The 11874-nt window shown below is 64.2% G+C and overlaps 1 protein-coding gene across 1 annotated transcript; it reads left to right on the top strand.

The window, feature by feature from the left end:
• The first annotated feature begins 4089 nt into the window (after positions 1 to 4089).
• PHF19 (PHD finger protein 19) lies at positions 4090 to 11524 on the top strand. Its single transcript, XM_059829062.1, is given in 17 exon segments — positions 4090 to 4125; positions 4127 to 4159; positions 4479 to 4661; positions 5206 to 5406; positions 5658 to 5739; positions 5853 to 5948; positions 6050 to 6150; positions 6266 to 6414; positions 6759 to 6854; positions 7151 to 7219; positions 8478 to 8598; positions 9676 to 9743; positions 9848 to 10018; positions 10106 to 10193; positions 10471 to 10556; positions 10745 to 10840; positions 11173 to 11524. Coding segments are annotated over 17 exon segments (2028 nt in total).
• Positions 11525 to 11874: the final 350 nt, after the last annotated feature.

Genomic DNA, 11874 nt, shown 5'->3' with positions numbered 1-11874 from the left:
GCGCTGCCGGAGCATTACTGCGTCCATGTGGAATGCATTGAGCCGTGGCGCTTTCCAAACACGGGGCTCCGCTCCAGGCTCTGGTGTTCCTGGAACAGGCTCCCAATTTTCATCTCCAAGACCTTTAGCTACTAAACCGTCTTGATAAGGAAACGGATGACACTTACCGGGAAAGGAGCTGAAATCGGAGCGCTATCAAGAGTCCTCTAATCCAGCAAATCACTTCTGTTGCGGAAACAAGCAGCCGAAGTGATTTTTTTTGGCTTGGACCAAATCAAATGATGCAGAAAAATCCAAGAGAGTTTTAGTGAGTTAAATCAGGACCGGTTGCTCCGTGTTTAATGGCTACGTTGGCAGAGAGTCATAGTGCTTCTGAAGTTACAATGGTCTAAAATAATCAAGGACAAGGTTTGTAGGGAAAGATAATATTTTTTTTGAATCAACTAATAAAGCTGAAAAAAAACAGGCAAACTTTTAGGCTTATAAGCCCTTCTTCGGGACAGGAAAAGAACTCATAACCTCGTACACAGTTGCTTTGAGCTTAACTTGGTTGTGTTGGTCAATCAGGTGGTTTTGGACAAAAGGTGGTTGAGACCTGCGGAGCAGAGGAAAGCGTTGGCCGAGAGAGATAATCATGTCAATAGCCCCGAGCCACAGTTGTAGCTGCTTTTATTGGCATGAGTGTGTCATATTTTGCCAGCCAAATCTCCAGATGGAAACGGCACTTGCGAATTGTTTTGAACAGTGTACGGGAGAGCTGTGCTGAGTCTCCAGTCTCTGCGCCGCAGCCCCGCGTCGCTTGGCCGCGGGAGGCTCCGGAGCGGCTGCAGCCAGCGCGAGTCGTTTCCACAGATCCTATCTCCACATCAGGCCTCTGGTTCATAGGCAGCTTCGTGTTTGGGTTTCCATTCAATATTCCTCGGCTTCGGTTTCCAAGACTACAAACCAACATACAACCCCTCCTCCCACTCCTGTTTTCAAAGAAAGAAAAACACTGTGAAAAGAAGCCACCCGATTTCTGGGCAGTTTTCAAAGCAGAAAGAAAGGCAGCGCCGGGAGCTCCTCGCCCCGCGCACGCTGCAGGCTCTGCTCCAGCCAGGGCTCCTGCCGGCTTCCAGCCAGGCTCAGCCGCGATTCTCCGGGTGCTCCGTCCTTGTGCGAGCAGGAAAGCGCCTTCAGCACCTTGGCAAGTGCAGGGTGCGGAGGAGCAATGAAAAGTTTTTAAGGACAAAATGGGGGTGTTGGAGTAGTTAACTACCCGGGGCTTCACCCAAATCATTTTACAAATGCTGGTTTCGTTTGGAAATTCAATCGCGGGGAAGGAGCCGGGGTGACCTGCCCTGGGAGCCCGCACTGGCCCTGCTCCCCGGCCGAGGAGGGTGGAGAATCACCGGCGCTCGGCTTTGCGCCGTCACTTGGGGTCTCATTCATTTCTGTTCATTTGCTTACGGAATAGTCTGCTTCAAACGACCTGATTTAAACAGGGGCTTCCTTCCTTATCGGGCAGGAGAGCAGGTCAGCATCTTCTGCCGGCTCTGCACACCGGGGCACCGAGGTCTCTTCAGCTGGGGATGTGAGAGCGGCACGGAAACATTAATGTCGGCGTGGGCCCGGGCGGGTGCTCCTTCCCCAGCAGAGCGTGTCAGGCGTCGTCCCACCGAGGTCCCTGGAGCCCCACCAGTGCGAAAGCAGTCACCCAGCTGTGTCCGACCACTGCGCCCGCTCCGGGGGCTGCCAGCAGCCCCGCGCCAGCATCTGCCAGGAGCCACGAGCCTTCGCACGGTGCCAAAGAAACAGGATCTCCAGCGGCCCCCCCAACTCCCCAAGGGTGTGTGGGAAAAGCTGGGCGGGTGTGCAGAGGAGGAGGAAGAGGAAAAAGAGGAGGAGGAAGAGAGGGAGGAAGAGGAGGAGGAGGGCAGCACCCAGTAGCTCACTGCAGTGGGAGCTGCGGCCAGGCTCGCTGGGGATGGTGTGGCAGGAGCACCTGCAGAGAAACCACAGTTAAATGCGATTGTGTGGCTTCATTCGTGGTAGGAAACAGAGGGTGCATCTCAAATTCCCTTTTTTTTTTCTTTCTGTTTGGGACTTTTGTTCCAGGGCAATGTTACCGTGCTCTTTCCATCGGCAGCTGCTGGGTTTGGGGTGCCCCTCTCTGTGCCGGAGGGTTTTCGGTAAGGTTATCCCTGCTTACACCCATGGTGAACTTGATCCAGTGTTTGATTTACCTGTCACATCATCCGCATTCCCACGGCAAACAACCAAGGTGCTGCAAACATCAGCCGCGGTGGTTGGGGAGGAGGGTGTAAGAACGTCCCCGTTTGCTGCTCCACCAGCACCACGCAGGGACAGGCTGGGACGGGAGTTGCCGCTCCCCAAGTGCGGCAAACGACCCGCTTTCGGTCAAACCCAGCATCACCGAGCGCGGTGAAGTGAGCAGCGGTGTTTGTCCAGGGGGGAGAGTTATGGTGCAAGAGTTATTTTAATCCTGCGGTGACTCACGGCTAACACATCATGACTCACCGCAGAGTTTGGCCGTTTGGCTGTTTTGAAGATGCGTCAGGTTCCCCGTGAAGGCGAAGGATGGTGTTTCACGCCGGGGGAACGAGCTGCCATTTTTTTCGGCTGCCTAAACCTCTGCAAACACGGGCCCAGGCTTGGGCACTCAGGCATAGGCGCAGCACGGCAGGGCTTGGTGTAGCGCGGCACAGCATGGCGCGGCAAGGTATGGCATGGCACGGCACGTCGGGCCCCCGCCCGCCACCGTCTTTACGTTGCGCTGGGCTTTACCTTACACACACAGAAGCGCAAAGCACGGAGGAGAACAGCCTTACGGTACCCATTGCTCAGGAAGCTGCATTTCCCGTCAGGTTCGCACGTGTGGCATCGCCTGCACGCCGCCCGGGGCCAGCCGCGGTGTGGGGAACGCTCAGATACCAATGTTTTATGGAAAAGTTTGATTAAAAAAAATTATTTCTAAGATGACAGAGTTACACACAGGTGTTTAAAAGGCATTTAGCCCTGTGCCCTTCACTCCTGACGCCCAGGGGAGCTGCTCTCTTGCAGCACAAGCGTTTTGCAGGTGTGCTGCGAAGCGCAGCAGCGGGGAAGCCACCCCACGGCGCGGCACAGAGCTCATCTATTAGAGGCAATAAAATTCGTATCGACTCCGCTTGTGCTTGGCCCAGGCCCTCCACCGGGAATCGGCTTCTTCTGCCTGAGCGGGCCTGAAAACATTTCTTTTTTGGCAGCGCTTTCCAACAAACAGCAAATCCTTAAGATTTCTTCTTGGCGCTGACCAAAGCATTTTTGCAGCGATTGATTCTCTCTGTCGCGATTCAGAGAAAGGCTGCCCCCGGTTCTAGGAATCCCGGCGGCACAGGTTGCTCCCCGGCGCGGGACGATGCCCGCACGCGGGGCACCCCTGCCCGCACCCCGTCCCGGCGGACGCCCCGACCCGGCTCCAGCCGCCGCCCGGGGGGAGGCCGGCCAGGGGGTCCCCTGGGTGGCCCGGGGGGACGGTGCCCTCCCCACGGCTGCCCTGGGGGACCCGCGGGGGGTGGGTGCGGGCGGAGGGCTGGCGGCCGGGCGGGGCGATGCTGCATGTGGGGCCGGGGGGTGCCGCGGGGGGGGGCTCTGGGGCGCGGCGGTACCCGCGGGGGGCAGCGGCAGGTACCCCGCTGGGGGGGGGGGGGGGGGAGCCGCGCCAGCTCCGCCCTCGCGCCGGGGGCGCCGCCGGGCCGGGCCGGGGCGACGCGGTCCGTGGGAGGCGGCGGGGGCGGCCCCGCGCTAATTGCATAAGCGGGACGTCAATGCCCGCGGGAGGCGCGGGGGGGAAGCGCGGGAAGATGGCGCCCCGCGCCCTGCCCCCGCCGCACGCCGCCGCTCCCCGCCGCGGCCCCCGGGCGGGCGGGCGCTGACCCGGCCCGGCGGCGGCAGAGGGGCGGCGCGGCGGCCAGCGGTAAGGGCAGCGCGGCGGCAGCGCGGGCCCGGGGGCGGCGGGGGGCGCGGCGCGGCGGGAAGCGCCCGGGGCGGCGGGGCCGGGGCCGGGCGGGCGGGAGGGCCGGCGCCGCAGCGCCTTTGAATGAGCCAATGGCGGCGGGGCCCGCGGCCGCCGCTCCCGGGGCTGCCCGCGGTGCTGCCGCCCGGCAGGTGCCGCCGGGCCCCGCCGCGCTCCTCCCGCTCCCGCCGCGGGGCCGGCTCGGTGCCCCCCGCCGCCGCTTGCCGGGGGGGGGGGGTGGGTCCGGCCGCCCGGCGTGGGAGCTCCCGCCCGGGCCGGCGGGGAGCGCCGGCGGCTGTCGCCCCCCTCCCTCCGCGGGCGCGCCCCCGGGGTTGGCTGCGCGCGGGGCCGCCGCCGCCCCCGTCGCTCCCGCGGCGCAGCTCCGCGCTGCGCGGTGACATGTCGCTGCCGCGGCTCCGGCCGGCCCCGCGCCCGGGGGAGCTCGCTTTTCTCCCCCCCCCCCCCCCCCCTCCGGTCGCAGCCGGTGTACCGTCCGTTCGACCGCTCCTGCCCGCCCCGGCCCTTCCCGGGGAACGGGAGCGGCGGTAGCCGCCCGCCGCGGGCAGCGGCCGTTGGCGTTGTTGGCAGCGCGGTGCGGTTTGGCGAGATCCGCGGCGAGAGGCCACGCGTGTGCGGCGCGGGGAAAAGGGAACTTTTCCGTTGCGTTGGTGCTGTCTGCTCCGGGTCGCAGCTCGGCGGGGACGGTCCCTTTGCCTTCTGCGCTTCAAACCCGCGGGAGTGGAACTCGGCTGCCCGGTTTCGCTGGCCCTGGGCAGCGCTGCCGCTCGCCCAGCCGGCCCCCTGCTTTGGCAGCCTGCAAAACTGCTGGGAAACGGTGACTTAAAAACGATGTTAAACGTAAAGCCGTTATCCCTCACGTGCCCCTTCCCCAGGCCTGTGGCGTGTCCCCGTGCCCCGCGGCGGGGTGGCTCCGTGGGGCGGGAGCCCAGGGCGGTCGGGGGGTTAATTCACTCTTGCTCAACAGTAGCAAAGATTGCAGCTGCTCCCTCTGATCTCACGTAAATTACCGGTGGACGAATCCAGCTCATCAGCACTCGTTTTGCGGGTCCTGAGCACCCACCGGTGGGGCTGAACCGGCCCCGGGCTCAGTGCTCCTGGGCAGAACCCTCCGGGACGCCGTGCTCGGCCGATGGGCGCCTTGTGTCGTGGCGAGAGGGCAGGGTGACGAGCGCGTGCGTCCCCTCCAGGCTCTGCTGATGGAGACTGCCAAGCTCAACCCCATCATCCGGGATGTCTATGCGGCCGCTGGCCGCGTCCAGCAAGCACCGGCCACCACCTCGGCGCGGAGGGGCAACGGCTGCCGAGAGCTCATGGTCAAGCTGACGGAGGGGCAGTACGTGCTGTGCCGCTGGACCGATGGGCTCTATTACCTCGGAAAGATCAAAAGGGTAAGGTGGGCACCCAAAAGGGTAGCTAGCACCGTTCCCTGGGTCGGCTCACAGCTTGGGGGGGTGCTGGCCTGGGCTGCAATGTGTCTTTAGTCATCAGGGCATTTTGGGTTGACGTCCTGCCCCCAGGTATCACAGCCCAAACCCGCCTTCCCGCAGCCCCGAGGGGCAGGGCTGGTCACCAGGGAAAACAGGGAGGCGCTGGGAACGGGAGCTGACACCCCGCAGTTCTTCCCGCTCTCTCCCCGCAGGTGAGTGGCTCCAAGCAGAGCTGCCTCGTCACGTTTGAGGACAACTCCAAGTACTGGGTCCTCTGGAAGGACATCCAGCATGGTGAGTGCCACCCCATCCTCCCCTCCCACCGCTGTGCCGGGAGGTCTTTCCCAGCACCACGGAGATGTGGCTATGCCTTGTGCGTCCCCAACTCTGCCATCCCTGTCCCGCAGCCGGCGTCCCCGGGGAGGAGCCCAAGTGCAACATCTGCCTGGGAAAGACATCGGGCCCCATGAACGAAATCCTCATCTGCGGGAAGTGCGGGTTGGGTGAGTGCGGGCGCCTCGCCCCCGGCGTCTGCCACGTCCCGCCCCAGGGGCGAGGGTCCGGCCAGCCCTGCAGCGCTGATGCTGACTGACCCCTCCTTCAGGTTATCACCAGCAGTGCCACATCCCGGTGGCGAGCGGCAGCGAGGGCCCGCTGGGGACACCGTGGTTCTGCCGCCGCTGCATATTTGCCCTGGCCGTGCGGGTGAGTGGAGCTGCCCCGGGTCACCAGCTCTGTGCGACGCCCACCCTCGGCGTGGCGGTGCAGGATGCGGCCCCTCGGGTGGCTGTGCTGACCCCTGTCCCACTCGGTCCCGCAGAAGGGGGGTGCCCTGAAGAAGGGAGCCATTGCCAAGACACTGCAAGCCGTCAAGATGGTGCTCTCCTACAACCCCGACCTGCTCGAGTGGGACTCCCCACACCGGACCAACCAGCAGCAGTGCTACTGCTACTGCGGGGGCCCCGGCGAGTAAGCCCCTGCCTGCCGGGAGGGTTGTCGCGTTTGGTTTTGTGCGGAAAAGCTTTTGCAAAGGCAGGTGGGATCCGGTTGGGGAGTTTTTTCCCCCCAAGCGAGAAGTCCCCAGCTTGCAGGGCACTGCCCTGGGGCTGGCGGCTTTGCTGCCCACGCCGCCTCTGCCATCCGGGTCTCCGTTCGCTCCTGGAGGCGCCGTTTGCACCCACCTCTGGCTGCAGAAAATACAAGTTAGGGCCAGACTTTCTCTCCCTGGCTGGGGGGTCCGTGCCTGAGCGGGGGCCGGGGCGGTGGCTGCTGTGCACTGCCCTCGCCATCACCCGCCTCCTCTCCCTCCCCAGGTGGTACCTGAAGATGCTGCAGTGCTACCGCTGCCGGCAGTGGTTCCACGAAGCCTGCACCCAGTGCCTCAGCGACCCCATGATGTTTGGAGACCGGTACGTCCCTTCCAGACTTTGCTGGGCTGGTGCTGGACGTCGGAGCTGGCTTCCTGGGGCGGGCTTATGCACCGATGCGTCCCCAGTCTCTGTCTCCCCTGTCCAGCTGCGGCACCAACACGATCAGCCGCCGCGGGGGCAGGCGGGTGGCCCCGTCCCGCAGAGCCCTGCTCCTTCCAGCCGTGCTGTCACTGTTGGCACCTGGAGCGCTGTCCTCACCCTGACTTGTCCCCAGGCGCTGCAGGGCTGCGGGGATGACCCCCCACCCCAGCACTCCGCTCCCCACTGTTTTCCAGGTTCTATGTGTTTTTCTGCTCCGTATGCAATCAGGGACCTGAATACATCAAGCGCCTGCCCTTGAGATGGTAAGAAACGCTCCTGGCTCCTTCGGGACCTGCTGGGATGGCTGCGAGGCACCGGGCTGGCCGGTGCTTGGCGCTGCCGAGCCCTCGCCTTGGGGCCAGCCCCAGAGCTGGGTTTCAGCGGCGCGAGTTCGCAGAGCATCTTCCGCTCATCCCAGCGTGGCCGCAAAGCTCGGGGTGGGGAGTGGAGCCTGCGGCCGCCCACATCTCCGTGACCCGGCTCTCCTCAAGCCCAGCCTGCCTCACCAAAGGGCTCCTTGGCTGCAGACCGAGAGCAGAGCCCGGCCCTCGCACCGGGGAGGCGGCGGGCCCGGCCGGGGCGGGGGGTCAGTCCCTGGGGTGCCGCAGCCCGGCCCTGAGCGGCGGGCTCTGCTCAGCCGCGGGCCCTGGGTGCGCAGCTCCTCCTGCCCGGCCCCGCGGGGCTGTTTCCCGGGGAAGCTGTTTCTCAATATGCCCCAAATCTACTGTTTGTCCAGGAGCCAAGGTACACATTTGCCAGAAGATAACCACAAAAAGCAATCGGGTGACAAGTCATCCAATTCTGTGATTAAATACAAGTTTGCAAGTGGTACCTTCCAGCGTACCTTGATGGTCTGAAAGCACTTTATAAAGTATATTAACAGTGCCAGCAGCCCAGCTTTTCCCTGCTGTTCCCCTTGTGCTCGGCCGTGTTGGACGTGTTACCAATGCTAACGGGCTGCTGGGACACGGCTGCCTCAGGGACGTTGCACCGAGCAGCGCGGCAGGCTGGAAGAAGAACAAGGGAAATCCTTCAGGATGTATTGCTTGGCTTTCATTTTCAGAGACGCAAGTGTAAAATCCCACAGGATAAATTGCGTTGTTAAAATAGACAGTGTATTTTCACGTGGGTAAGAGCTGTCCAGCTCCCTAACTGCAGCAAGAGCACACGGCTGGGGCTTACTAAAAAGCTGGAAGACTGGCTATTCATCCTGGGAGTGGCTGGGGCTCGGGGATCTTGGCATTTGGGGTTCCCCCCAGCTGCGGGCAGCATCCCACCCCTCTGCAAAGCTCAGGGAATGCTGTCCTGGCCATGGTGGCATCCTGTGGGATGCGTGTCCGGGCCAGGGTTGCTTCCCCCATGGGGTGTGGGAATGGTCCCGGCTTCCAGCGAGAAGGTTTTGGGAGGGTCGCGCTGGGGGCTGCGCTCGAGTGGCGCTGGCGGAGCAGAGCATCGTGGTGGGTACTGTCCTGCTGGGGAGATGGTGGGCTGCCGACCCTCTCACCCCCTTCGCTCCCTCAGGGTGGATGTCGTCCATCTCGCCCTCTACAACCTGGGCGTACAGAGCAAAAAGAAGTACTTTGACTTCGAGGAGATCTTGGCCTTCGTGAACCACCACTGGGATCCGCTGCAGCTCGGGAAGGTAAAGAGGCGCAGCCTGGGCTCAGGCTGGAGGGCAGCTGTGGGGAGGGCGAGATGCTGCCGGTGACATAAGTCATGGCCGGCTGTCCCCGAAGCCTCAGCTGGGAGGGACTGGATCCTCCTTCCCTGCGGCAGCCGAGCCCTTGGGGCTGGGGCAGGTTGGCCGGTGAAGGACGGTGCTCATGGTGAAACGCATTGAGCTCTGCCCCTTGGTTGGGTTGGCTTCCCCTCTCGGCAGCCGCCAACCCTGCAGCGTGTTTGCGTGTTGCTTGTTGGGAAAGGGTCGGAGCTCTGGGAGTGCCTGCTGGCTGTGGCCCGAGCTGGCTGGTCCTCGGCTGGTCCCCTCTGGGGAAGGAGCTTTAAACCACCTGCCCGGTTTCTCTGGGCGGGCAGGAGCACCCGGCCCGGGGCGTTTGCGCCCGCTGGGAACACGTGGCAGCTCCTGTACGCTGTTCACCCGCCCCGGGATGTCATCAGAGTGGGGCATCCCCAGCGGGCAGCGTCGGTGGTGGAGGATGCTGCTCCCTGAGCCGGGAATGGTGTCGGCCCCTGGGCACGGGCCCTGGGCAGAGCCAAGGGACATTTCCTGGCTCTAGGGTGCAGCTGGCGCGGATGGGGGTGAAGGGTGGAAAGGGACGTGCCTGCATGTTGGCAGTGCCACCGTACCAGCAGCCCCGTTCTGATGAGCTTAGGCATCTCAGCGACACCCCGGTTTGTGCCGCGCTCGGCATGGGCGGCTCCTGCTCAAAATTAACTTAATCACCTTCCTCTGCGCTGGGATTTCCCTTTGTTCGGGTGTTGTACCTGACAAGTTTCCCAGTTGGAGCTAGAGCCGGGAGAAGTGCTAAAACCAAGGCGTGTTGGAAACCTGTCACCGCATCGGGAGGGATCGGTTCCCCGCAGACGCCTCCCTCCCCTGCACCGAGGGCAGCCGGTGCCAAACCCGGGTGGCTCCGGGCTTCGGCGTCCCTGGCTCCCTCACCTTGGGCAGGAGCCGAAACCCGGAGTTCGGGTTCCCCCGTCTGTTGAGTTTTTGCATAACCGCAGCGGGCGCCTGACCTCTGCCGTCTCTCCGCAGCTGACGGGCACCCCCATCTCCGAGCGGGGCCCCCACCTTCTCAATGCACTCAACAGCTATAAAAGCAGGTGAGCCCCTGGCGCGGCGGGGCGAGGGACGGGGACAGGACGGGATGCAGGATGCTCCTGCAGCCCCCCCGGCTGAGGGTTGTTTGCTCCCCTCTGCCACCCAGGTTTCTGTGTGGGAAGGAAATCAAAAAGAAGAAATGCATCTTTCGCCTGCGGATCCGCGTCCCGCCGAACCCCCCCAGCAAGGTGCTGCCAGAGAAAGCCCCCGGCGTGGGCGAGAGCGGCTCCTGCGAGCTGAAGAAGAGGGGAAAAAGCAAATACGTCCATAAGGACGGGTGAGCGGCCAAATTCCCCCGGGCACCCCACTACTGCCACGCTCCCCTGGGGCGGCCTGGCAGCCTCGCCCCCCCCTTGCTTTGCAGCCTGCTGCCACGGCAGCTCCAGCAGCAGAAGCGGCGAGCGGCACGGCGCAAGAGGGCCAAGTTCCTGCTGGAGGATGCCATTCCCAGCGTGAGTCCTTCGCCCCCTCCTCTGTGCGACCACCCCGGGCTGGTGGGACCCCCCCGGCCCCATCCCTGGGGCTCCTTGCGAGGTTCCCCCGCTCCTGTGGGCAGGGAGAGCCCTGGTCCCTCACCCTGGGGTTTGCAAATGTTCTGTGCCGAGCCTGCTTCCCAGGGGCTGTGGGGCCACGGGAGGGAGCGCGGTGGTGCCGGGGCAGAGGGTGCCGGGGGCACGGGCAGCAGCGCTCCGCTGGGCAGTGATGGGTGCCCTTGTTTTCGTGGGGCAGAGTGACTTCACCTCCGCCTGGAGCACCAACCACCACCTGGCCAGCATCTTTGACTTCACGCTGGACGAAATTCAGAGCCTGAAAAGGTCCGTGCGGCCGGGCCCGGGGGTGTGGGCAGCAAGGGGGGGGGCGGTTCAAACGCCCGAGCGTGAGGCAGGGCTGGAAAACCTCCGGCTGCAGGTGCATGTGAGATGGAAGCGGGAGCAGCTGGGGAGGTGGGGGTCCGTGGTGCCCCTTGTGCCAGGCTGGGGCCGACGCTGCCTCCCGTCCCCAGTGCCAGCTCGGGACAGACTTTCCTGTCGGATGTGGACTCCACGGATGCTGCCAGCACCTCGGGCTCAGCTTCCACGAGCCTCTCCTACGAGTCCAGGTGAGGGCTGTGCACCCTTGCCCCCTTCCAGAGGGGTCCCAGTGGCACAGTCAGGGGGGTGAGGGGCTGCCCCTCTCCCCCCACAGTACCCTGGTGTCCTGGCACAGGGATCTCCCACGCTGGGGAGCCTTTCCTCCCCCCAAAACGGGTTGGCGGTCCCAAAGCGGCGCTGCCTTGCTGGGCATGCAGGGTCAGAGCCGTTGGTCCTTGCTAGGCTCACCCGAATTCCCAGCGTGCTCCCTCCAGGCTCGCAGGGTGGCGCGAGCAGCCAGCACAGTGGGGGGCACCCTTTGGGTGCTGCCCTCACCCCTCTTCTGTCCCCTCCCTCGCAGCCGGAGGACCGTGGGCAGCCGCAAGCGCAAGCTGGCAGCGCCAGCCTACGCCTCGGCAGGGGCGAAGAGGAGAGGCGGAGAGGCAGGCGGGCGCCCGGCCGCGGGCACCCCCGAGGGCAGCGAGGCAGCCTGCGGCCCCGACCGCCCGGACGACGGCATCGACAGCCACACCTTCGAGAGCATCAGCGAGGACGACTCCTCGCTCTCCCACCTCAAGTCCTCCATCAGCAGCTACTTCGGGGCGGCGGGCAGGCTGGTCTGTGGCGAGAAGTACCAAGTGCTGGCGCGGCGGGTGACACTGGAGGGGAAGGTGCAGTACCTGGTGGAGTGGGAAGGCACGACCCCATACTGAGACCCGCCAGCCCCCCAACCTCTCCCGGAGCCAAACTAGAGGAGATCGGGATGATGGGGAGACCCTCGCCGTGAAGCAGAAGAGGGGCACTAGCCCGCGGGGAGGGCTGGGACCCCTCCATGCTCGGGGGTCCCAGCCAGGGCTGGCTCCCCGGGAACCGCCACGGCTGGAAGCAGTGCCCAGCAGTGCTGCCCAGGGGTGAAACCCGCAGCCTTGCCGCTGTATTTTTTTTTTTTATTTTAACAATTGTTATTTTATTGGCCGTGTACATGCAAAGAGCGTGGCCCAGCTGCGCTTTCCTGATGGAGCCTTTGGCCGAGCCCAAGGCACCGTCACGGTGGTGGTAAGAG

This window comes from Gavia stellata, chromosome 24 (assembly GCF_030936135.1).
Source record: "Gavia stellata isolate bGavSte3 chromosome 24, bGavSte3.hap2, whole genome shotgun sequence".
NCBI lineage: Eukaryota > Metazoa > Chordata > Aves > Gaviiformes > Gaviidae > Gavia > Gavia stellata.
This window is presented reverse-complemented; position numbering and strand designations above follow the sequence as displayed.